The sequence below is a fragment of the Ceratotherium simum genome, chromosome 2 (assembly GCF_057802395.1).
Source record: "Ceratotherium simum simum isolate JZ-2026a chromosome 2, ASM5780239v1, whole genome shotgun sequence".
Taxonomy (NCBI): domain Eukaryota; kingdom Metazoa; phylum Chordata; class Mammalia; order Perissodactyla; family Rhinocerotidae; genus Ceratotherium; species Ceratotherium simum.
In genome coordinates this window covers 26,743,332-26,770,010 of record NC_141901.1, presented here as the reverse complement: position 1 = coordinate 26,770,010, position 26,679 = coordinate 26,743,332, and the positions used below count along the sequence as shown (strand labels likewise).

The following is a 26,679-nucleotide window of genomic DNA, read 5'->3' as shown; positions in this document are numbered from 1 at the left end:
ATAAATCATCCAGCTACCATAATGAGTGGACCATGCAGACAAGGTGAATTGCACAAGGTTATAAAACTACTCAGTTAACTTACCCCAATCCAATTCTCTCTGCACTATCTTGTTCTGAACTTCTTGGGAATTTCCTGACAATATCATTTGTAGTGGTTTCTTTTTAATGCACAAAGATCAGTTCCTTCTAGTTTTTCCCCAAATTTCCTAGTCCAATTGACTAGGAAACTTTTTTTATAAGATTCTGCCTGCTGCTGCTCCCTTCATTCCCCAGCCACCCACCCACCACCTTTTCACCCCCTCCTCATTGCTCCAGAAAGGAGCAAATTCAGAACTGGCCTCATTCCAGAATTCTGAAAAAGACACCAGGTACTTTAGAAGAGTAGAAACTTTTTACAATACCAGGATTGGGAAGAGGCAACAAAAGGAAAATCCTTACACAGGGAACTACCTGACACACAAGAAAAGCTACACAGGGAACATCTCTTCAAGGTCAAAAATGCATTTTTTCCCCTCATAGAAACTGCAAGGTTTGAATCTGATCCAGAGGCCCACCCTTGTCCGCTCCTGGAAAGGAATCTTGACTGGAAACTGTCCGCGAGCTAAGACCAACCCAATAACAAGAAGAAGGGTGGCTGGGGTGCCCAATGATGGGAGGAGCTCCTGAGCCCAGCGCTGGAGGCCTCAAGGGTTCAGGGGCCCCCTCAGACTGTGCCAGAGAGCAAGAGAGAGGAACTGGGGTGAGCAAGCACTGTGGCTTTGTCTGTTTCCGGTTTCAGCAAGGCTGCTGTGCGAAAAAAAAAAAAGACAGTACCAAGAAGGGAAATGCTAAGGGGGCCCAGAGCCATGGATTGAGAGCTTGTACTTTACACAGCTGCTGTCTTGCCCCATCTGAAACCAGAGCCAAGATCTGCCCAGGAGCTGGAATGCTTTCCTGAGCTGCTTGGGTTGGAGCCTGGGACCCAAGGTAACTGAGGAGGATGCTTTTGCATCCAGGTTTGGGAGCTCTAATTCTGGGGTGGGGCAGAAGACTCTGTCATCCAAGCTTCCCCGGGCTGAAGAGGGAGACACAGGGGTGAATGGCGTAGTTTAAGAGTGCTGGGGGTTGGGTAACCAAAGAAGCCTCCTGTGTTGGTTTCCAGGGGCACTAGCCACGGCGCAAGGGTACAGCTTCCATCACTCTCGGTTCCATCTATTGGATTAGATTACAGGTGAGTCAAATGACTTAGAGTTCAGGCTACCCAGCGAGAGGGGCATAAATTCAATGATCTCTCATAGTTCCCCTCAAACCAGGGACCCCCATAACATGAAGCTGCCTTTCCAGGTCCCTCTCTCCTCAGCTCACACTGAGAGCTCTGGACTAGGAAGCCCAGACCCATGCAGGAAGCCATTCATTGCAAACACAGCCAGGAAGTAGGAACAGAGACTTGGAAAGGCAGCAACAAACCACTGTCAGGTGAAGGGCAGTGCTCTGATCTCTCCCTGCGGCAGTGAGGAGAGCTTCCCCCAGCCAGTACTACCTCTTCCCGGAGCTCCAACTGGGCTCTGTCACGACGCCAAGAGGCACCCCACAGATGCCAGAAAGCCTGGGCAGTGGCCCAGTGACCTTTCTTTGAACTACACAGGGGCCAGTTCCTTTTTCTTCTATGGCCCATCCCCATCAGTCAGCCGTCCCACATGGCTTCTTGTGTTTAAGCAAATCAGAACAGTCAAGACATCCCGGAAAGCTGGGTGTGATTCCGCTCGGCTGTGCCACAACAAATCCCACCAGGTGTGAGGGTCTAAGGGTCTGAGAAGGCTCTCTTTTCTAAGGAGCCATTTCTACTCCAATTCCCCACTTGGGTAATAAGTCCCAACATCTGCCTCTCAGGAAGCAAAGCAGGACAGCCATATGTTTCAGTGGACTAGTATAGACAGCCTGGTCGAGAGCCCGCAGAGAACTTATCTCAGGCTCCATCTCCTCCCCCACAACCCTTTCTTCTTCACGGCAGGAAGGCAGGAGGATTCTCCATAATCAGAGGATCTGCCTCCTCTACAAAGCCTGCAGATTACCTCGAGCCAAACAGAGAGGGGACTTAGCGTCCCACATTTTAATGGTGGCATGTAGGCAGGCTGGACACCAATTTTTCACTCCCATCTCTTCTTCGCCTTTCTCCCGGGACTAATGAAGATAGTGGTTTTGTCCAGACCACAGAGAAGTCTTTTCTCCATGTAGCCCAAACCCAGAGGTCAGATGAACCACAGCAGTAAATATGATTTCAACCCGGGGCCAGCATCCCCTCCGTACAGTAAACAGTACCCCTTCAAAGAGAAAGGGGGTGGGCGAGTTAGAGGATGAGGCATTCTTGGTCCTAGAAGTGCAAGGTTAGCTTGGGACCTTTGTCTTATAGCACTGAATCTTCAATATCCAAGATCAGCAGGACAGGGATAATAATAATCATAGCTTATGTTTATTATTATTATAGAAAGCTAACACTTATTGTGTGCTATGTGCCAGATGCTATGTGTGCTATGTGCCAGACGCTTGACGTGCATTTTCTCTTTAATCCTCATAACCTTATGAGGTAGGTTCCCATTTTATAAATGAGGAGACAGAGGCTTAGAGATGTTTAATAGCTTGTTTAAAAGCACATAGGGAGTAGATGACAGAGCCAGGACATGTATCCACATAGTCTGAGTCAAGAGCCAGGGCTCCCCCTCCTTGCCCATCTACGGCAGAAGAGCCAGGAGCTATGGCTTGGATGCCGCAAGGGTAGATTCTGGACATTGAGTTCGCCAGCACTTAATCCTGAGTCTCCTCCATCCAGTCATTTATAACTTAATATGGATGGGCCTCTCAGATCCTTTTCTAAGGTTTTAAAGAAAGAAAGTGGCAGCATTGTGATAAGTGAGATAAGTCAGACAGATAAAGATGAATACTTCTCAGACAGGTAATGTGGACATGTCCTCGGCAGAGCGAGAAGTCATCGGAGTCCTAACTAAGGTGCTGAGGTATCTGTAAGGCCAGAGATCCCAGGAGTCTGCTGTGATTTTTAGGTACAAAGATATATGTACAATTGGCAATAATTGCCAAATTATTTCCAGAAAAGATACACCAAAATGAAACCTCAACTTCAACAATTTTGAGTATCTAACTCACTCTAACCTAACCAGCATACAATATGATAATTTTAATTATCTTTGCCAATTTTGGAGAAAGTAATTAATGCCTTTGCTGTTGTAATTTGAATTTGATTGATTTTATGTTAGCTTGAACTTTAAAATAATCTTGTTGATGATTTTCGTTGCCTCTTTTGTTAAATGTCAATTCAAAGTGTTCTTAATGATTTGCTTATGCCTTATATGGCTGATATTACTTTTTGTATATTTAATAACTGCTTCTCAATTTGTAAAAAAAAAAAAAAAAGAAAGTGACAGGTGGGAAGATAGGGGACCCCTACAGAGTCAGAGTGAGGAGAAAAGCCTAAAGAAAGGGGAGAGCCACCCAGGGATGGGATGAGAGGACAAGCATTGACAACCTCACAGTTCTGCTTGGGTCAGCACTGCCCAAAACCAGAGTCTGCCCCTCCAAGCCTCGAGAGTCAGTTGAGCGTGTGCAGGGCTTGACCATGTAAGACCCCTCTCAGGGAGTGAGACTGCCCCACCCATGAGCCTGGGGAATCTGTGGTATGATCAGAGAGAGAGCAAGAACCCTGCAGAGAACTCCAGACTGAGCCAGGATGGACAGTGAAGTTCCAGTGAAGGGGCAGAGAGGCTGCTACCTGTTGAGTCTGTTGGCCTATAAATAAACCCAAGGGGCTAGAGCTGGCAAATGCCTGCTGGTTGGTGAAGCTGAGATACCCTTCTCTGACCTACCCAGGAACTAAGGTTTCCAGGGTGGTGGGTAGTGAGGTTGTGGGACACAGAAGAGAAACAACAGCTGTTAGGGGGAGTCCCTTTTCCTTCATGAGTCACTGGGCTGATTCCAGTAGTCCGTGGAGGCAGGGCACAGAATTTCCAGTGCTCAGGATCCAGCTCAGCCAAGTCCAGCCCCAACTCAGCCAAGCTACCAGAGGGCTGTAGGAGAAGAAACAGATTTGCAGAACATAGGTGAGGGAGACTAGGAGAGAGAAGGGCACAGAGAAGGAAGAAGGAATTAGAATTTAGGGGTTATGTGAGTAGCAGGTAAGGCCATGTAAAGGGACGACAAGTGTGGCCTCTACACCAAGTCTGGTTCACTGAGGACTTTTGGTTACTTTTTGTTTGTTTTTTGTTTTTGTTTCACTTTTGTTTGTAATAAGCTTATTGAGGTATCATCCATGTGGTTGCTGGTTTCGATGTACACTTTGTGTCTGGGCTAAGGAAAGCAGACTTGGCACCACACTTAGCCCTGACCGGGGAGTGATTCCAAAAAATGGAACCCTCAGCTTGGAGAGTTATTGAGCTGGAAGCTCTGAAATGGGTTCAGCCAGCACTGGGCATGCGGCAGGTGCTTTGCCAATACTGATTTGAGTTGATCTGCTCCTGAGAGTCAGAAGCCGGTCCTGGGCCAGAAGTGGGGTGCCAATAGGCCAACATCAGCACTTTACAATTGGAGGAATTAGGGTGAGATTTCCATCCTAAACCATGCCCAGGACCAGGTTCACAAGCTAGCTGCTAAGGGCTAAGGAGAAAGCAGTGAGTGCGAGTCAGAGGACTGGCCACCCCTTGGGGGGTCTGGTCATCCCTCCAGGCCTTGAAAAGAGTCATTCACCTATTTTAGCAACAACTTGGGCCAAGAGAGCAGTGAAGATGCTGGCTTTCCGTTTAGATTGGGGAACAGGGAGTCAATTAACTGGTTCTCTAGAAGTCCCTCGAAAATGAACACATCCCCGCCATCCAAAAGGTTACAAGCTCATGATGATTTTTATCAATTATTTCTCATCTTCCTCTGACTTGGAAGCAGGGTGAGATGTTCAGTCAGGGAAGAAGTGGCAGCCAAGAAGATCTTTCCACTTAGCAGAGGGGGAGACACAGGCCAGAGAAAAGCAAAAATTAGTGTAGAGACTGGACCCAGAAGTCCTGACTCCCAGTTTGATACCATCACCTCCCCAGTTTTCAACCCACATGTGTGGGACGCTGTGCTATTTCTGCCCCCTGGTCCAGGGAGATCATCATTTTTCTGCCCATCTCCTGACCCCTCCCCTTCTCCTCCCTCTTGGCATTTGGCAGACCCGGGCAGCTATTCGAAGAGCTGGACGCCAAGCACAACAGGTGCTCAGGAGGTCATCATGATCAGCCCGAACCCCAGGCCTTCTCCTGGCTTGGCCCGCTGGGCTGAGAGCTACGAGGCCAAGTGTGAGCGCTGGCAGGAGACCCGTGAAGGCCGCCGCCGCCGCCCCAACGTGACCACTTGCCGCCAGGTGGGGAAGGCGCTGAGGACCCAGCAGAGAGAACAGCTCCAGAGAGCACGACACCAGCAGTTCTTCAGGAGAAGGAACCTGGAGGTGGAGGAGGAAGGCAAGGCACGGAGCTCCCAGGCCAGGGAGCACGGTCCCTCGAGGAGGACAGGCCAGGCAACTGACCCCAAGGAGCCCTTGTCTTGGGCCAAAAGGATCTCCTCCCCCAGACAGCAGGTGGGCCATGTCGAGGGACACACTGCTCTGTGTGTGTGGTGAGGGGATACCAAGAGGGATGGGTGGGCTCAAAGTCACTAAAAAGTGATTTAAATGAAGTCGCTTCTTCCTCAGCCATATTAAGCTCTTTCTTAGACACTTATTCAGAGATTTTTGTTGTATTTTTTGTCTGTTTGTTTAGCCATTTTTTGTTTTGCACTTGCCTTTTAGGAGAGAAAAAAATAATTTTGAAAACAATTCCAGGGGCCGGCCCAGTGGCGCAAGTGGTTAAGTGCGCGCGCTCCAGTGCGGCAGCCCAGGGTTCGCAAGTTTGGATCCCGTGCGTGCACCGACGCACCACTTGGCGAGCCATGCTGTGGCGGCGTCCCATATAAAGTGGAGGAAGATGGGCACGGATGTTAGCCCAGGGCCAGTCTTCCTCAGCAAAAAGAGGAGGATTGGCAGATGTTAGCTCAGAGCCGATCCTCCTCACCAAAAAATTAAAAAAAAAAAAATTCCATAGTTAATTCCTGGTATCAGTTCAAATTTAGGCAATCTATATATCTTCTATAGCATTTATTGATCCATCATTCAACAAATATTAACTGAATGCTTATTGTATGCCAGGTATACAGGCCGATCATCTTTATGCCCTCTCGCGAAACATACACACACACACACATTTCTCTCCTTTATTCTTCTGTGAGGCTGTTGCACCAACCTACCTTCTCTCTTTCTCTTGGGCCATTCCAATTCTATTAAATTCACTCAGCTAAGGCCTCATCACTCAGCGAAGGTCCAGCAAGCCTTCGCTGGCTTCTCCAGACCACCTCTGCTCTCTGTGGTCCTTATGAGGTTATAAATCCTCTAAGATTGTGTAATTCTTAGAGGGCCCATTAGTCTGGCCTGGGAAGGAGGAGTATTGGCAAAAATCAGGGCATGTCGTAATGACCGCAGCCGCCAAACCATCTGTGTCTTCGTATCCATGTTGTGAGAATGTTGACAGCAGGGATGGGTTTGCTGTATTCCCTGGAAGTGCCTGGCATTGAACTCTACCCAGAGTCAGTGCTTGGTCAAGGCTTCTTAACTAGTGGATCTGGTATCCACATTAGGAAGTACTGTTCAGAAAAATCATCCTTGAGCCCAATTGTAAAATAAAACCGACTGTGTACCTTCTAAGGCAAGGTTTCTGAATGCTTTTTGTTGAAAAAATAATTAAGGAGAAAAAGAACAGAAAACACAATTAACTAAAGAACTCCCCCTGAGCCTATCAGTTATCTGTTGAGACTGAGTTAGTCCACATGTTTGGATACTTCCTAGCCTTTTAGTGTTATGTTACAAACATAGGATTTTTGAGTAAGAAGAAAATATAAAAAGAGCAGACTAAATTGTGACAACCACTACTGCACCTCTCCCTACAACTCCCTACTTTACCTTCCCTTCACACAAACCTCAGCGATAGTCCAGCTGTTACTAAGAGGAAGAAAGCCCTCTCTAGAATATGGAAGGGACCTCAGTGATTGTCTACTCCAACTCATTACACAGACAGGAGACCGAGACCTAGAAAAGGCAGGCTTTGATCCCAGACCCCCTCACTCCCCACTCACACCAGCTCTCTATCCACATCACCATGCTGGCTATGCAAGTGGCCAAGACCAAACAAGGTAGAACAGGGATTATAGCAGGAGTAATTAGAGACAAGACCAGCTCCCCGTTTGCCAGGCCTGAAGAGGACCATTCCCACCAGCCAGGACAACGGAGGGCAGGAGCAGGGATAACCTTATAGCTTTGAAGGCTTGAATGGGTTACTTTGGTTTTCTGCACCTAAAACTTGATCATTGGTTCATCTTTCCGCAGTCAGCTGGAGAATCTTTTTCTAAGAGGCTCTAGGCTTTCAGCATCCTCTACTTCTTTCCAGGTGGCAAGGACCAGCTCTGAGGTCTTTCCAACCCAGCATCATCCTCCCTCAGGTGTCCGGAGGGATCTGGCTGACCACCTCCCCTCTCAGGCTGAGGGCCTTCCACCACAGGACTCTCCTATCAAGAAGCCACCCAAACACCACCGTGGTAAGAGCAGAGCCTCCCTCACTCACTGGGGCCTACAGAGAATCCTGCCATGGCAGGCCCCGCTAACTGACAGTGGAGAGTTCCTGTCCCTCCGCACCTTCCCCACCTCCTCCCCGTGGGCTCTGAATCACCTCATCCTCCATCTCAGGCACTCAGACAAAGGCAGAAGAAGCCCAGCCAACAATTAAGAATGATGCCAGTCAACAAACTAAGTGAGTACCTTTCATGTTCCTGACCCCAACTCCCTCACATCCCATCCATTCCTCTCTTCTAAGTTTTTACTTGAATACCCTCATCCAGAATCTGGAGAGGGAACACAATGAATTTCAATGTCCACCTTAATTAAGAAAGAGAAAGACCTTTCCCACCCTTTTGACTCTTCAGAAGAGATCAGAGAAGGAATAACCCACTGCCTCCTGACTTGCTTGGTTTTTTCATCAATTGCATTTTTGTTTTTATTTCTTCTCCTCCCAGTTATGGAGTTGCAGTTCTAGATAAGGTAAGAAAATCCTCATCTTGAAGGGGTTGAATCAGATGGTATCTGAGCTCCTCCAAGCTCTGACATCTGGAATTCCATGGTAAACTCAGGACGGAGTTTGGGATGGAGGGACACCATCTCCCTGGATGGCAAGGGGGCATTGACCATAGACATGGGGGCCTGGAGGGACTCTGCCTCAGCCAAGGCAGAAGGTTTACTCAACACAAGCAAACTCTGGCTCCGGCTCATGTCCCAGGACTTCAGAGGACCTAGAGTCTTCTGGAATGCCCTTTTTCTTTCTCTCTAGGAAATCATCCAGCTTTCTGAGTACCTCAAAGTAAGTAACACGTGAACTGTCCCCTCAGCTCCTCCATCCATCTACTCCCTCCTCCTCCATGTTAATCTTACCCTTTTGCATTTTGCCCCCCAGGAGGCCCTACAAAGAGAGCTGGTTCTAAAACAGAAAATGGTGATTCTTCAAGACCTACTGTCTACCCTGATTCGGGCTTCTGATAGCTCTTGGAAGGTAAGGGAATGAAATCTTTGAACAAAACTCACAGGCTTCTATGTGTGCCCATCTCATTCTTCTTTCCATACCATTCTAGCAAGAGAAGAGGTTTCCTCACTACTGAAGAGTAAGATAGGAAGAGCAGGAGGTGGGGGATGGTGCTAAGATCTACAGGTCAAACAGTAAAACACAGTAAATATATGGGAGGGCTCAGCTAAATCCAGGGTCAACTGAGCGCCATGCTGCTACAAATCCAGGGAAGACCCAGAACCAAAAGGGGCAAGAATTCCCATTTTTAATTTGTTGGAAGGAAAGAAAGAAGATCCCAATACAGTTAATATTACCGACTATGGAAATGTCAACTATTTTTGTATGGGATTCACACCAATATTAACTCCAAACCAGCAAGCACCTACTACTCAGCCCAGTCATGAATGTCAGAGTGGTAAGGGACCTTAGAGATCATCTAGTCTAATTCTCTCATTTTGCTGATAAGGAAACTGAGTGTCAGAGAGGTCCACCAACTTGCCCAAAGTCACACTGCTAGTTAGAGGCAGAACTGGAACTAAAATTAAGACCTCCTGATTTTAGTCCATTCATTCCACAAATATTCATAGATCCTCTTCTCTGTACTGAGCACTGGAAATAATGAGATTAATTAGACAGGGTTCCTGCTTTTAGAGAGTTTATGGTATTGTCAGGGAGAGAGATGTCTAAACAATGCAGAGATGTGAGAAATAAAAGAAATGTTTTCAGGATAGAGTAGAGTACAGAAAAGAATGAATGACTCCAGAGAAGAAGAGAGCCAGAGAAATATTTATAGTTATATAAGTATTTTCCAGGCAAATGTGTGTTATGAGAGGTTTGAGGATTCAATCAGAAACGTAAAAGAAACTTTCCACTCCAAACAAATGGACTAAAGGTATATATTTTTGTTTTGTTTTGCTTTTTGTTTTTCGTTTTTTTTGTGAGGAGATCAGCCCTGTGCTAACATCTGCCAATCCTCCTCTTTTTGCTGAGGAAGACTGGCCCTGGGCTAACATCCGTGCCCATCCTCCTCCACCTTATATGGGATGCCACCACAGCATGGCTTGCCAAGCGGTACGTCGGTGCACGCCCAGGATCTGAACTGGCAAACCCCGGGCCGCCGCAGCGGAGCACATGCACTTAACCGCTTGCGCCACCACGCCAGCCCCTGAAGGTATATTTTATTATACAGAGGAGAGTAAAGGCTACAGTCCGCAAACAGATCCAAATAGGTCAAATATTAAGAGGGAAAAACATCAGCTCGACTGGAAAGGGAAGACATCCACATCAACTGAGATAGCAGCAGATTCGAATAGATCATATAATGAGAGGGAAAAACATCAGCTCAACTGGAAAGGGAAAACATCCACATCGACTGAACGGAAATGACACAAATCAACCGGAAAGAGAAACACCCGGTTGACCGAAAAGAGAACACATTAGATGGGTTACTCACAACATCCACGCCCCACTACCGGAGAGAGTCCCTTCAACTGACACGGCTGGGCGGGAACCGATCGTCAGAGGTCCTGGGCCGGGCATCCCCCCCACAGATGAGACTCTCACCAGGCCTCGGTTTCCAGCAGTTTATATAGCATCAGTAGTTTCTGGAGTAAACAGTTACAGAGTTTACAGAGCAAGCATTCAATGTTCGCATGCACAAATGGTTATCAGTGGCATACGTGCACTGAGCCTCCTGGCTATCATCCCAGCCCAGCAGTTGTGCACGTGCATTGTTTCCCCTGCTTATCATCCCAGCCCGGCACAGATGGCCCCTCTGCCCCAGGCTGTGACGTCCAAAGGACCCTGAAATTTTTACAAATTGCAGCTATCTCCGTGGGAGAAGGGCCAGTTCCCACCACTCAGAAAGCAGCTTTATATTTTTTTGTGTGCTGGTGGCTGTAGGTTAATGGAATGGCCAAACATGGCTGCACTCATGTCAAGACAATGTGGAAGCAGAAACTGTAGTCTAGGCAGCGGATAAGCACAAAGACCCAGAGGCATGATACAGTCTAGTGCAATGGGTCTCCAACTTCTTCATCTCAGGATCCCTTTAAACTCAAAAAAAATGATTGAAAACCCCAAATAACTTTTTGTATTTAACATATTAGAATTTACAGATTAGAAATTAAAACAGGGATCTTCAAATACATATTCATTTTAAAATAACGATAGTAAATCCATTCCATGTGAACCTAAATTACATATTTTTATGAAAATAAGTATATTTTTCAAAAAATAGTGAGAGGAATGGCATTGTTTTACCCTTTTGAAAACCTCTTTAATGTCTGGCTGAACAGAAGACAACTAGATTCTCATATTTGCTTTTGCATTCAATATGTTACAATACATTGTTTTGGTTGAAGCATATGAGGAAAATCTGGCCTCATACAGATATGTAGTTGGAAAAGGGAAGACCTTACAGATCCCTTGAGAGGGTCTCAGGGATGCCCAGGGGTCCTTGGACCCCACATTGAAACCCCTGGACTAGTACGTCCAGGGAGCTACAAGCAGTTTGGTGCCACCAGAGCATAAAGCACCAGGTGCAAAGAGAGAATACACAACTTCATGGGCCTCCACGAGCATCTAACCCTGCTGCATAGATGGCTTGTGCTTCGACAGAGAGATAGAATGGGAGGGTGTGGAACAAAACGAAGTTGCAGTGATGTAAAAAAGACTTCCTAAGCTCGGCCCTCCCTCCTCACATCTGTCATTAGACCCAGGTTTAGGTGTCTACGTTCAGGGCTCCTAATTGTTAAGGACGTCGTTTTCATTGGCAGAGTAGGAGCCTGGGACAGACAGCTGTGGGTGGCAGGTGGTTCCGGTGCTGAACTAAACTGAGATCGTCTCACTTGTTTATTCAACAGACATCTGATAAGTTCCAACTATGTGCTGGGCCCTGTGCTACAGGGACAAAAAGAAGTAAGGCCCTTGCTCTTGAGGAGCTTACATATCAGCCAGGAAGAAGGAGACATGTAATAAATAACTCCAATACAGTGTGAGAAAACTATAACAGCAGTGTCTACAAAGTGACACAAGGAAAAGAGAATGAAGCAACTATTCTGCCTTAAGTGGACTAGGGTAGGCTCCAAAGGACAGGGATGACTTTAGCTGGCTCCTGAGGGATGAATAGGAGTTTACCAGTACAGAAAGAGGAAGGATGATGGGGGAAAAAAAGCAGAATTGAAAAGAATGTTTAAGGTAAAGGAATCAGAATGATTACAGGCCAAGGTGTAACAAAGCATTGGTGTAGCAGAGTGTGGCTGCAATGAAAGGATCATATCAGAGTAGTACCAAAGACAAGACCAGAGGGGGCCTCAGACAAGTCTCTAAATTGTGGTGCTTCAACTTTTTCTGTTGAACAGGGTATCTCAAACTTAAATAGTGTATGGACTCGCTTTTAAATGAAAAACGTATATCTCAGATCCATGAGAAGGCATGTGACCCCCAGTCTGACAAACACTGCTGTGGGCAGTAAGCAGGGTAACAATGGAACTGTGCTTTATTTGGGTTTAAAGTCCTACAGTGTCTGGCCTATCCTCAGAAGCAGCTCAATCAATAGCTGTGGAATTGAATTGAAAGTGAATGATGAGATCTCTGATTTAAAAGGTCCTCCGACAACAATGAGGACCCCAGCTGGGGGTGGGTGTGGGATGGTGAAAACTCTCATAATGTCCCAGGCAAGACACTATCAGAGTCTGAATTAGAGCACACTTGGCGGGAATGGGAAGGATATATTAAGAGACATTTCCAAGGCAGACTCTGAGGGGCAAGTTTCCCTCCGTACTCCAGCAGGCGAGCAGAACTTCCTCTGGCTGTGGCTTTCTCTCCCTTATTCCCACCCCTCCCAATACTCACCCTTCTTTTCTTCCTCTTCCCCACCAACCCCCCAGCTTCCTGTTTTTAAGAAAAATAGTCTCAGGGGCCGGGCCCGTGGCTTAGAAGTTAAGTGCGCGCCCTCCGCTGCTGGCGCCCCGGGTTCAGATCCCCGGCTCGCACCGATGCACCGCTTGTCAGGCCATGCTGTGGTGGAGTCCCATATAAAGTGGAGGAAGATGGGCACAGATGTTAGCCCATGGCCAGTCTTCCTCAGCAAAAAGAGGAGGATTGGCATGGGTGTTAGCTCAGGGCTCATCTTCCTCACAAAAAGAAAAAGAAAAAAAAAATAGTCTCAGATTTTTCAGTTAAGAGCTCTTGCTTCCCCCAAAACAAGACAGTGCAACCCTCTATCCCTCCCATGGAAGCCTCAACTTCAATGAAAGGACAGCCCCAGTCTGTGGTGTTTGGGAAAAGTAATTGGAAGAACATGGCCAGAACGGGGACTCACATTTAGCCCAGTTCAGGCCTTTATTTTTTCCATTTGGCCTCCATGATTTGAATCTCTAACTTCGCACGCAGAGGAGCTCACCGCAAACTCTGTTAGAACCCCAAGGATCAGCCCCCTCCATTGCCTGTACCTCCAAGCTGACTCTAGGCCTTTTGGATGTGACAGGCTTGGGGGCACTGCTGAGATGCTTGAGCTGAGTCTAACCTTCAGAGCGGAAACAACTCAGGCAGTTGAGAAATCGAGCTCTCAACATCAAGCAATACAAAACAGGAGCCGGGCACACTTGGGTTTTAAGCTCTGCTAAGTGGAAATGAGATCTTGAGATGACAGCACAGCGGGGGATTGGCTGCAAGCCCTAAGCAGCCTCTGCTAGAGCAGAGAGATGAGCTGTGGGCTGGTGCTTCTGCGGTGAGGTGGTGGTGTTTCTGGAGAACACATCAGAGGCAGGGGAAAGCCAAGCAGAAGCAGGAGCTGAAGCCCTCAGAGCAGCACCAGGTGTGTATGGCCTCCCGCTTGCTCTCTTTTCCAACCGGGGGTACTGTGCTCTCTGAACCCTGGGTTCCCGGGGAGCAACTTCCCAAAAAAGTCCACAATAGGCCTGTAAAAAGTGCTTCTTTCCCGATACTCTACCACTGGCTTCATGTGGGGAGCGCTGGGGCTCAGACCAGGAAACTACATGCCCCATTTGCAACAATTTGGCTCCAACTTTCCTGCCTGCCTTGGGTAGTCTAGGAAGGCACAGCCGTGGACAAGAGATTTTTTTCAAGCCCCAGACTTGGGTGGTCCTTCAACCCCACTGCAGGGGCTATCCTGCATTGTCTTCTACTGCAGCATGAATGGAAAAGTAATCTGGGGTGCAGCTAAAATACAAGAAGCTGGAAGAGGCAAAATATTGGATTAAAACCATACTAAGGAAGGAGAGAGGAGCTACCCAAAAAAGGGTAGGAGACTGGAGAAAATATAAGAATATTGCCTTGGACTTGTCTGTTTTCTTCCCAAACTATAGCAAGATAAACCTTAAACTCAGTGGATTTGATTGCATTCTGCATAGTAAGAGTTTAGGCAAAGGAAAAACGCAAAGAATCGGAAAGAAATCTGAACCAGGAGGTGGGGGTGCGGAGGGAGTTGATTTCAGGACCTGTGGATTGACAACAAACAGCCCACTCAAGGGAATGCAGCCCTTTGACCAGTTACTCCAAAGCCCAGAACAATGGAAGTCTTTGTCCATCTCCTTTATCTGTCCCAAATCCCTGCGGTTATTGTAGATGCCAAATCCCTGACTCTCAGCTCTCACATGAGGCATTATGAAAAACATTAATAGCAGGAGGCACTTTGAAAAATTATTTCTGGCAAAGCCTTTTGCTTTTGCAAGGCCCAGCTGAGTAATACAGGAAGCAGAAACGCTGGGGGCGCCCCCTGGCTCCCACGGTTAGCAGAATCAGCCAAACAAGATCAAAACAGGAGCTGTGAGATACCACTTCCTGCCTCCCCCAGGTGCCCTAAACTCATGGTGGGAGACAGACCTCGAAACAGAGTCCCCTCCTCTGCCCCCAGGCCATTACAGACCGGAAACCTCATGGAGGTTGAAAACATCCAAGCCGCCTGACTGAGAGGGGCCGTGGCATCCCAGGCCTGAGGAAAAATGTAATTTCTAGACCTCACAAGTGTCCCCTAGAGCCTGGTTAGAAAAAGCCAGAGAAAGGATATGAAAACCGTTACTACTAAAGAGATCCACGGCCTTTTCTCCAGGAAACTAGCTCTCATCCATGGTACCCTCCCCTCTCCTCCACCCCCTCAAACATACAACCTTAAATCAAACTCAGGGCTGGAAGAACAAAACCCCTCCCTGAGAAAAAGGGAGAAGTCTACAGGCGGAGGGAAGAACCAAGCATCAAGGAAGTTGTTAGCTACCTATTCAGCTGAAATACTGGAAAAATGAGAAAGAGATAAGGCCCTTCCTGCCTGCCTTTCTCCACCCGCACCCTTGAGATGAGCATCCCTCTTGGAACGTCCAAAATGCCATTAGACAGACCCAGCTTATGAATAAATAGAATATGGTTTTCTGGGAAGTCCACACACACACACACACACACACACACACACACTGCCTTAATATCTCTCCTCCATTTCTTGCTTTCTTACAGAATTTCTCATCTTGAGTCCTGTGTGTGTATCTGTGTGTGTGTGTCTGGCAGGAAGGGGAGTGTATTAGATTGCTAAGGATGCTATAACAAAATACCACAGACTGGGTGGCTTAACCAACCGGAATTTATTTTCTCACAGTTCTGGAGGCTAGAAGTCTGAGATCAAGGTGTTGACAGGGGTGGTTTCTTCTGAGGCCTCTCTCCTTGGTAGGTGCCCATCTTCTCTGTATCCAGATGTCCTAGTCTCTTTTTTTTTTTAATTTTTTATTTCCCCCCCTAAAGCCCCAGTAGATAGTCGTATGTCATAGCTGCACATCCTTCTAGTTGCTGTATGTGGGACGTGGCCTCAGCATGGCCAGAGAAGCGGTGCGTCGGTGTGCGCCCGGATCCGAACCCGGGCCGCCAGCAGCGGAGCACGCGCACTTAACCGCTAAGCCACGGGGCCGGCCCCTCTTTTTTTTTTTTTAAAATAACATTTTTTTTTTTTGAGGAAGATTGGCCCTGCACTAACATCTGTTGCCAGTCTTCCTCTTTTTTCCTTTTTCTCCCCAAAGCCCCAGTAGATAGTCATGTATCATAGTTGTAGAGTTGTAGCTCTTCTATATGGGATGCCGCCTATTGCAGAGAAAGAAGATCCTCTTCTACCCAAACATCCTTTGTCATCTTTCCTCCTCCCTATTTCCTGAAAGAGTTCAGTTCCACAAACATTGTTTGAGCACAGACCATTTTCTAGGCAATAAGCTGGGAATACAGAATAAAACTCTTTGCATGATATATTTTGATCCCAGCTCATTAACTCATCCCATTTGCTCCAGGGCCAGCTCAATGAAGACAAATTGAAGGGCAAACTGAGATCCTTAGAAAACCAGCTGTACACCTGTACCCAGGTAAGCATTCTGGAGGCCACTTCCAGCCCAGGAATCTAGAATTAAAGTAACTTATAATTAAAATAATCTAAAAATCACTAAATTAAAGAATGCTTGAACCTCAATCCTACTCCCTAGAAATGCCACCTGATAGATTAATGCACCCATTCCTACTCACCCAGTTCTGGTTTTGCCATTTTCACTTTGGTCCTCACTTCACCATAACACTATCTCCATCCTCCTCTCCCTTTACTCCTGGTGTCCTTCCCTTCACACCCTTGGAAGGAACCCCAGCACCAAGCACTTTGCCAGCTCCAGGGGAACCTTGGGCACACCTGGAGCTTGGTAAAGATTCACACCACCCAGACAGAACTTCACAGGTCCAATCCTTGAACAAATGAGTTGGATATTATTATAAAGTCTTGCAATATGATTTTCATTCCATGGGCAACTTTTATCCAGCAACGATCTCTACAAAAGATACAAAGAAATCAGCTTTCACATTTAAGAAGTGATGGATTTCTGACAGGTGGTGAATTGTGAAATAAGAGGAGGTGAAGCAGGCAGACTGCTCCCATTTGAAGTTAGGGAGATAAGATGGACCTGGCATCGTTGGGGTCTTGCAGGGGAACAGAGTTTATATAGTCTACAGGTTTGCTGATCCACAGCTTTTATTTTTTCAGTTATGACCTGCTTTGTCAGACTCTTACGAACTAAATAATGCCAACTAAGCTCATAAGAGACCAAGATATAATCCAGAACGTCAGTCTACTCATTTTTAACGGGGATAAAGCTGGACGGTGACCAACATGGTTAAGTCCAAAAACTGCGACGTACCCATGTATGACCTCAACCAATATCTCCTGTATCTGGTTTCTAATGAATATTCCAAGAACATAAGACCCACTCACATTTAAACGCAAATTTTCAGATGATTCCAAAGCTAAATGGAAATTATTTCATATTGATCCTTAAATTTGCATTATCTAGACTACTGCTTACCCAGTGGGTAATCCAGAACTGACAGCAAAAGCTTCCTGCCTTCCCCAAAATCATAGGGCATAAAGATGAAAGGCATGGGGAGGGCAAGACCCCCAGTGAATTTGCAAAGCTGCTCATGTCTTTTTCTTGATCCTGAAGGCAGAAAGAATTCTAAAAATGCAAATGTATTAATTCAAAAACATTAATTCAGTTTAATGGCGATTGCTCAGATCCCTGAGGCTACAAAGATAATTTTTTTTAAAAAAATGCTCTCTGTCCCAAAGGAGTTTACAATCCTGTAAGGGAGACAGATGAGTCAATAGATTGGAAAGAGAAACATGCAGGGGATACTATGTGAACACTAAGAAAAGCTACCTAATCCATAACGAGTTGGGGGATGGGGTGGTTGGTCAAGATTTATCAGAACTCACATGATTCTGGGCTGAATCTTGAGCATGAGTAGAAGTTAACCAGGTGAAAAGGGTGAGTAAAGATGCTCTGGGAAGAAGCAGCTATGTGGACAAAGGCAGAGGCCAAAAAACACAGTGCTTAGGGAATCTGCAAGCAGTTCAGCTTGGGTAGACGTAGCATGGAAGGAAAGTCTGGGCTTATAAGCAGGAGCCATGCCAAGGAGTTTGGACCTGATCCTTAGGACACTGAGCATCCACTGAGAGATTTAAGCAGGGAGTGACATGATCAGATTTACATTTTAGAAAGAACCCTCTAGCTGCAAGGCTTGAAGACAGAGAAACCGCTGCATTGATCCATATAATCGTATGATTAGTCTGAACTAGGAGGTGGCAGTAGGGACACAGAGGAGACAGGTGTGAGCTGTTAAGGAGGTTGACTTGACAAAACTCGATGACCAACGGATTACTGGAAGAAAGTGAGAGAGAAATCAAAGATGACTCCCTGGTTGAGGGTTTGGGAGACCGGGTGGGTGATGATGCTGGTCACTGAGTTAGGAAACCCAGGAGAAAGGAGCAGATTTAGAAAGATGATTTCCCTTTGGAAATATTGTATTTCAAGTGCCTGCAGAAGGCCTAGGGGACAACACCTAGCATGCCCAGGGCAGTTTATTATCCCCACTCACCTCTCACATCACCTGAGGGACTCTCCCTGCCCACCTCTAGCCTGGAAGAAGGTCGACCAGATTATTGGCTATCTCTGCCCTGGGGGCAAAGACCAAATTCTTTTCATTTCTGTATCCCAGCTCCGGTTTTGGCACAAAGAAGCTGAATGTTTATTTGTTGAATTGCATCAAATTTACAGAAATACTCCCCTTGGGGAATGAAAAAGGTGCTATTGGAGATGGAAGACCAGAAAAACAGCTACGAGCAGAAGGCCAAGGAGTCACTGCAGAAAGTGCTGGAGGAGAAAATGAGCGCAGAGCAGCAACTGCAGAACACACAGGTGTGGGGAGGGTGCAGAATCCTTGGGGCTGGCGATTCCGGGACGGCTCTGGGCAATAAGGGAGCCAGCTGCACAACTCCTGTGGAACCCCCATGACACCACCCTCTCCTCTGATCTCTCTCAGCGGTCCCTGGCTCTGGCTGAGCAGAAGTGTGAAGAGTGGAGGAGTCAGTACGAAGCTCTGAAGGAGGACTGGAAGACGCTGGGGACCCAGCACAGAGAGCTGGAGAGCCAACTCCATGTGCTTCAGTCCAAACTGCAGGTACCAGGTCCCGGGGGTAGAGAGGTGGGCAGAGCAGGCAGGGTTATGAGAGGGGGCGATGACAGCAGTGATGAGAGAAGCTACTGCTGGGTGGGGGCCCCAAAGGCAGCTAAGAGCATCTGGCTTCCAGTTCCTCACTCACTGCCCACTTTGTACCAGACTCACTGTTTTGGCTCTGAAATCTAAGTTTGAGTTTACCAAGGAAGTCTGCACTGCTCATGAAAATGAACTAAGTTCACTGGAATGTCACCATCCAAATGCAAAGGGCTGGGCTAGAATGTTCATCAGCCTACTATTCTACCCCAACCCTCGACACCCCATCCCAGTAGATCACCCCGTACAGAAGTGCCAACTACTGGCACAGAACAAATGTCACTAATTTTCTTACAGGTTGAGTATTAACTAACACATCTTGCCAGTGTTTTTTAAGCAACGGCAGTAAGACCCTTGGCATTCTCAAAGGTTCCATCATTTCCAATCTATGTTACCTTGGAGAAGTTAACCTCCTAAGCCTCAGTTTCCTCATCTCTAAAATAAGGATATCAGTGCCGATATCATAGGATTGTTGTTAGGATTACATGAGGTAATCCATGCAAAGCACTTAGTGCACTCACTGGCACATATAAACCCTTAATAAATATCAGCTATTATTTTTCATAGATTTTACTTACTTGGTTTGGAATTTTGAGAACCCACCTCAAAAGTTTATCTTTATAATTTTACCGAAGCAGGGATCTGAAAAGCCCATTTGATAAGAGACAGGGTATGTGAGGGGCTGGCCCGGTGGCATAGTGGTTAGGTTTGCATGCTCCACTTCGGCGGTCCGGGGTTCACAGGTTTGGATCCCAGCTGTGGACCGATGTACCACTTGTCAAGCCATGATGTGGCAGCGTCCCATAAAAAGTAGAGGAAGATGGGCACAGATGTTAGCTCAGGGCTAATCTTCCTCACACACACAAAAGAGACAGGGTATGTGAGTCTTATCAAAGGATGAACCTAACTGCCCACTGCATTGCATCCACATCTCAACCTCTGTTGTTTTCTTCCGCCCATCACCTACAAGGCAACTTTTATGAAAGTTGTTTTCTTTTTAATCTTAATTCTTTGTGAAAAATGACCCTACCAAAAAAAAAAGGTTGATAGTGTTAGAATGAGAAGACAAAGTGAAGACATCTAGAAAAGTGATGACTTGGTATTCCTTAATTTGGGGATTTACCCAAATGAGTCCCTTGTGAATATCAAAAATCTAAAGCATTGTTTGTTACAAGTGTGAGGAATAGAGAAAAAGGAAGAATTTAAAAAAAAAAAAAAAAATTCCCTATTTTTCTATTTCCCTAATCCTCCTTCTACCTCTAAAGCTCTACAGTTTTCCTCTTCCGTGGGAACCGCCCCAACCTCCACCCTAGCGCTGACCTGCTTCTGTGTCGGCCCCTCCTCCTCATTACAGGGAGCAGACAGCAGAGACTTACAGATGAACCAGGCTCTGCGACTGTTGGAGAACGAGCACCAAGAACTGCAGGCCAAGATTGAACACCTGCAGGTGGACAGAGATTTGTGCAGCTCAGATACCCAACACCTACAAGGTACCCCTCTCCATGGAGGCCTCTGGCTGAGTGAGCCCAGAGAAAGGAAGCTGGGTGGAGAAAGGCTTCAGGCTTTCACTGCTTGCTTGCTTTGCTTTCTGATTTCATTTTACCTCAAGGGAAAGGCGGGGCTGTCTTAATCATCCAAGACTGAAAATTAATTTCGATGCATGCGAGGATCTTGTAATATCAGCTCTCTTTTCCAGCCCATCCTTTTGGGCCAGATCACAGCTGCTCCCACATCAGTCACGGGTGTCAAGGCTGCATTCTTAATTTGAAAAGGAAAGGTCAGTTGAAATACAAAGCATAGTGAAGGTTTCCCAGCCACAGCCTCTGTCAGCTGAGAGAGAACAAAATTGTGTGCATATACAACCCTTAATTCAACCGGACGTTGTTGACACACATGAAATCCAAGGCACTTGGGTTCTGGTTTACCTCTTCAGAACGGGGAAGTAGCAGAGCAACTTCCACTGACACCTACCAGAGGCCATGGACAAGACAGCACCTATTACTGATTTCCATCCTCAGGTGTCGAGTTCATTAAGTCTTAGGTTGGTTCTTCAGTTTTTGGTTTGCATTATTTCATTTTCAGATCAACTAAAGAGGTCAGAGGAGGAGAAACTCACCCTGGTGACCAAAGTACAGCAGTTGCAGAGTAAGTTCCTTTTCCAGATTCTGAAAGTAGCACAGGTGGCTTTTTGGTGTTCCTGGGGCTCCTGCCTCACAAAAGGCATCCTGAGTAGGGTTTGGGGGCCCAGTCTTGGGCATTTCCTCTGAGCATTTTCAGACCCTCTTGGGAAGTAAGGTCATTTACATAGCTCTTCACAAGTTATAGATTAGCCTCTGTTCTTTTTTTTTCTTTTCTACTTTTCTCCTTCCATACCAGTGACAACCACCTGCATTTCCCCCAGAATTGCAGATTTCAAAGTGTTGGGTTTCCTAAGGCAGTTCTTATTCTATATATTCCAACATTATGTACATAAATATGTCACATAGACCTCTGTCACTAGGAAGGGTTCAGAAAATAAGCTAACACTACATATGGGGCCATACAGGGGCCAAAGATGAAAAGGGACTTTTCAGAAGAAAAGTAGGCAATTTCTGAAAAGCTAGAGAACCTGATTCAATTAATAGCTCTGCTGGTTGCCCACCACCTTAGCCTACAGAGTAGAAGCTGAATGGGCGAGAAATCACTTCACAGTCGTGCCTTCATTTATTCAACACATGTTTATTGAGCCCCTACCAAGTGCCCAGCACTCTAGACTCATGCTCTGAGGATACAGTAATGAACAGAACTGACAAAGTTCCTTCCATAATGAAGCTGACATTCTAAGTAAGCTCCACAGTAGGGTATGGAGTTTCTATGAATAAATAAATATGTTAGGTAGTAATAACTGCTATGGAGAAAAATAAACCAGTTTAAAGAGAAAATAGTTGCTATTTTATACAGGGTCATCTAGGAAAGTCTTCTAAGGTAACATTTAAGCAGAGACAAAGGTAAAGACATGGTAGGAAGAGACACAAGGATGGTATATTGATAACAAAGTACCACAAACTGGGTGACTTAAAAAGCAGAAATTTATTTTCTCACAGTTCTGGAAGCTGGAAGTTCAAAATCAAGGTAGTTGGCAGGGTTGCTTGCTTCTGAGGGCTCTGAGGGAAGGATCTGTTCCAGGTCTCTCTCCTGGGCTTGTAGATGGCCGTCTTCTCCCTATGCCTCTTCACGTCTTCCACCTATGAATCTGTGTCCAAATTTCCCCTTCTTATAAGGATGCCAGTCATATTAGACTAGGGCCCACCCCAATGTCCTATTTTAACTTGATTACCTTTGTAAAGAACCTCTCTCCAAACAAGGTCACATTCTGAGGTGCTGGGAATTAGGACTTTAACACATGAATTTGAGGGGACACAATTCAACCAATAACAGATGGGAATATCTTTAATAATTAAGGTTCTAAGCTAAGTTCTGAAAAGACACTCTTTGCAGTAAATATGCAGCACAGACAAGTTCCTTGTGTTTTCCAACAGGTCTGCTTCAGAATCAATCCTTACAGCTTCAAGAACAGGAGAAACTCTTAACAAAGAAAGGTCAGCAAATTTACTTCCACAAATTCTAAGGTAGTGCTCTTTTCTTGCCTGCCTAGAGGCAGGGGGATGGACTACATAACCTCTTGGAGTCCCATCCAGTTCTGGGACTCTGTTAGGTTAGGGATCTAGGAGAGCTTTCAAAGGACTGATCATTGGCTCTGAGAACACTTGAACTAGCTAGCCTCCTATTCTGAGAGGTATATAAACTGTGAAAAGGATTTCTACTCCCTCTGAAAACATATGTCTGTGTTGAACATTTCAATAAATTGATTTTGAACTCAGGATTTCATGTCAATTTTTACACTTGACTTTCCAAATCACACCCAACTCCCCAAGTCTAAACCACGTTGCATGCAACAGTCACCTCACTCTTAGCCCTCCAGTATCTGCTGCCTTAGGTTCCTAAGAATTCATCATGCATCTGAAGGGGGCAAAAGCTCCTCACTTATCCACCACACATGGCCTTTTGTTTTCTCATCACAATCACTGGGTAAAATATAAGGCAGAAGTTATTACGCCCACATAAGTATGGATAAGAAAATGAAGGTCTATGGTCATACAAATTACAGACACAGCTAAGACAACAATCCAGAATTTCTGACTCCTAGTCCAGTGCTCTCTTCACCAAGGCTAAGACTACCAGGTGGCTGAGAAACATCTTTAACCACATAAAGCTGAATTCTAGGATATGACTGCCATTCGCATGACTTTGAAATGAGGACAGAAGAGAAAAAGGGTTATATTGAAGCATCTAACAAACCTACCAGACTAACTAGAAAGGATGTGACATACAGCCAAAGAAATTGGATAAATATTTTCTAGAAGTATCTGACATTAGACAGGACTAGGGATACACAGAAAAGTAAGATGCCAACATTGCCCTCAAGGGGCTCAAATTCCAGCTCTCTGTCCAGGCTGAGCAGGGTTCCAATGGGAGTTCTTTACAAGTTGAGAATTCCACTCCATGCAGTCTAGCCAGGGACAGGCCCTCTCTTGTTCCTTCCCCTCCCTTTTCCTCATTCCTAGGGTTTCTCAGTGACAGGGCCCTTCCTCAGAGGTGTGGGCGTCACTATCACTGAGAATCTGGCTGCTTTTTTAGATCAGGCTTTGCCTGTGTGGAGTCCAAAGCCCTCCTGTAAAGAAGTGGAGCCTGAGGGCACAGGGAAGGAGAAAGACTGGGATTTCAGAGACCAGCTGCAAAAGAAGACTTTGCAGCTCCAGGCCAAGGAAAAGGAGGTGAGACGGTGACCTCAGATAGCGAGGGGCTCATCCCACAGTGGCAGGGAAACTGCTGGGAGGCAGCCAGAGAGCAGGGATTTCCACATTTACATTGTGATTGGATACCCACAGGTATTCCTGTGCCCGTATAAAATGTCTCTGCTTTCGGGTTAACTTGTCAATCTTTTCCCTTCCTTATTTATACCAACCCCTATTTCAAGGTTTTATTAAATAGTTACCTTTTGGAAAGTCAATCTAAAATCAAACACATTCAATAAACATATTAACTCCTCAAACTTTGTCCTACACTGAGTATCTTAAAACTTTTAAGCCTTTTAAATAACAATAGCACCTTTTAAATAACAAGACTCTCCCTGTCTACATACTTACAAACATACATATCCCCAGAAGTATCTGCACGCAATTAGCTCCTGAGAAAGAGACTTGTATTAAGATCACTTCCAGGTCTTTTGTGCTAAAAGAACTTCATTTTTTGCGTCCCCATTTACAAAGCACTTGCACATACACTGTCACATGAAAGCACTTACATGTATAACATATAATATATGCATTATAATCAATCATTTAAATGAACACATTCTGGACAAACTAGGTGAGACAGATGAAAAGCAAATTGAAATCTCTGAGAAAGGCTGGGAAGGGAGGATGGTGGTAAAAATTCCAAACGAATGAAGGGCTTCATGACACAGGGCCTTCTCCCCTCCCTGGGCTCTGTCCCAGACAGAACTGGTGGTGATGACCTTGGTGGTATTCTCCCCCTCAGTGCAGAGAACTGCATTCAGAGTTAGACAACCTCAGTGACGAGTACCTCTCCTGCCTGCGTAAGCTGCAGCACTGTCGAGAAGAGCTGAACCAGAGACAGCAGCCGCCTCGCAGAGTAAGAGGGTCTATCCTCCTGTAGCCCTAGAGGATGGTGGGACAATTCCTCCTTTAACCGAATCTTGCAGATAAAATTTATCAGCCCAAACCAACATCTGGCCAGGCTGTCCCATTCAGCTTGGTTTATACTATACCGACAGTATAGCAACCATGGAAAGAAACACTGGCTCATGCATCCAAGCCTAATTTTCACAGAACTCTTGAGCCTGAGGGGAAAAAATGACTATTAGCTAAAGTATGAAATGGTGTTCTTTTAGCCTATTATGAGCATATTGGCAAGGACAGAGAGAGGAGAGCACAAGTACTGAGGAATATGAACAGAGAATAATGTAATTTTGCTGAGTTATTTTCTACCCTTAATTATTCATATCAGTATTTAAGCATCTGGCCCCCTGCTCGTTGTGGTTCCCTGGGCCAGTGACCACTGGTAAAGTGGTTTTATCCCAAGGGAGGTGACAAAGTGAGAGACAGTTACGTAAAACGCTTTTTCTCCTCCACAACCCAAGGTTTTCCACTGGGCTAGAACGGGAAGAAGGAAGATTATTTTTGCCTATATCTTCTCCAACCAACCACGGCCTCTTTCTCTTTTCTCCCTCTCCCTCCTCACAGAGGCAATGTGGCCAATGGCTCCCCATGCTGCTGATGATGATTGCTATAGCACTGGCAGTGCTCCTGGTCAACAAGGACAGCCAGCTGATCTAAATAACTTGTGACACCTGTCTTGGGTGAAAATCAGAAGCAAGAAAATCAATAGAAAACCCATAAAGTTTGGGTACTTGAAAGTGTGAATTTTCCCAACTCAACTGAGATTTCTGACTTTGCTATTATTTTTTTAATCTACTGTAAAATAAACAAATAAACCTCACCTGACAGTCTCTGTTCCTTGGAACTCTGTTTATTTCTGAACGACATCACACTGGTCCACTCTCCCTAGTCCAATTCAGTTGGAGGTATATAAACACGCAGTAAAGCCCAGTCCTTCTACTTTCTGGCAGACACTACCCACACAGGGCAGGTATATTTACAATGCTACCGTACAAGAGTATACTACTTGTCCTCTACCACCCTTCTTCTCCACAACCTCCTTCCTTCTAACTCCCATCCAGTGAAAAATAAATAGACATCTCAGCTAAGTCAAGAGGACTCCCTAGTATAGAAATGGCAAATATGTACTACCAATGCTACCACCACCACCACCTATTCCCATGCCCACGGCAGATGTGGCCAAGGGATTACAGCATTCTTCTCTAGTGTTCTCAAGACGCTGGGAATTGACACTTGAGATGATTCCTATTTACCGTCCCTGACCTAGAGCTGATCATTTAGTGAGCACCTTCTACATGGGAGAAGAGTTCAAGTCAGAGGGCCACAGCCGGCAGTGTGACTATCTCAGAGGAAATGCTGAGGTCAGCAAAGTCATTCTGAGTCCTACATCGAGTTCTGAGGTCCTTCTCCCAAGTGTTTAGAATGTCCCTCAGGGCTGGGAACAAGCTGTCTGGGACACTAAAGGAATAGAGCAAGACTGGGGGTTGACCAAGCAGCCACGAGATCTGGGCAGTGAACACCCGTAGTGGGGTCAGGGCTAAGCAGTTGTCATCTCCCTGGTTCAGATGAAAGGTATAGGGGACAGGATAGCCCAGGAGGATCCCAAACACAGTACAGAGATTCCAGTCTGAGGAACCAAGGCTGCTACAGGAGACTGCCAGGGATAGGTCCCTCTGCAGCCCCTGCAAATGCGTGATAATCTCAGCCGTGAGGGCCTTCAAGTCTTGAAGCTGGTCCAGGGAGCAGACAGAAGGATGAGGCTGGGAGCTGGAAACATCCACAAAGGCTATGGAACCAAGCAACACCTGCTCCAAGTGCTGACATACATGCTCAAGACTTACAATTAGGCTGTTTCCTCCAATCTCCAGGATGTGAAGTCCCTGGGTCAGGAAGCCCAGGCCCTGCAGCTCCTCCAGATAGTTCTGGAGCTCTGATGCCCCTGCACAGTTGCAATCATAGAGCAGAGCTGGCTTCAGTCCCCGGACCACAGCAAGCACCTCTCCGGCTAGATGAAGGCAGGCAGCTCGGGGTGGGCTCCGTCTCTTTCCCATACCCAGGGTCTGCTGAGCAGCTGCCACCAGCAGCTGAGGACTTAGTGCTGACATGGGACGTGGAAGAAACATCAAGCATGGCCTCCTTAACTAGCCACAGCTCCCTCCCCTGGGCCGCATCTCTGAGCTCCAGACAATTGAGGAAGAGT

General features: G+C 46.2%; 2 protein-coding genes across 5 annotated transcripts in view; one reads left to right on the top strand and one right to left on the bottom strand.

Moving 5' to 3' along the window:
- The window catches only part of C2H1orf74 (chromosome 2 C1orf74 homolog), a 116,444-nt gene that overhangs the window by 85,886 nt on the left and 3,879 nt on the right, over positions 1 to 26,679 (bottom strand). For 2 of the 3 annotated variants that reach the window (XM_004424862.3, XM_087439620.1), the window contains exon 2: positions 21,789 to 26,679. In XM_004424862.3, coding sequence (XP_004424919.2) covers positions 25,793 to 26,602 — 810 coding nt within the window. In that variant the 5' untranslated portion in view covers positions 26,603 to 26,679 and the 3' untranslated portion in view covers positions 21,789 to 25,792. Of the gene's footprint in view, positions 1 to 21,788 lie in introns of those variants that run through there. The other variant, XM_087439637.1, reaches the window with a different exon arrangement.
- Positions 884 to 25,309, top strand: TRAF3IP3 (TRAF3 interacting protein 3). Of its 2 annotated transcripts, none has more exons than XM_004424861.3 (16): positions 884 to 967; positions 5,191 to 5,594; positions 7,492 to 7,639; positions 7,788 to 7,851; positions 8,114 to 8,138; positions 8,425 to 8,454; positions 8,548 to 8,643; positions 15,939 to 16,010; positions 18,243 to 18,383; positions 18,508 to 18,645; positions 20,093 to 20,228; positions 20,821 to 20,883; positions 22,257 to 22,316; positions 23,416 to 23,552; positions 24,319 to 24,432; positions 25,044 to 25,309. In XM_004424861.3, exons 2-16 carry the CDS (start codon positions 5,250 to 5,252, stop codon positions 25,134 to 25,136), a joined length of 1,662 nt encoding a protein of 553 aa, XP_004424918.1. In that variant the 5' UTR covers positions 884 to 967; positions 5,191 to 5,249; the 3' UTR covers positions 25,137 to 25,309. The 2 variants fall into 2 exon arrangements, with proteins under 2 accessions (XP_004424918.1, XP_087295716.1); XM_087439590.1 differs by lacking the exon at positions 884 to 967 and adding an exon at positions 1,378 to 1,456.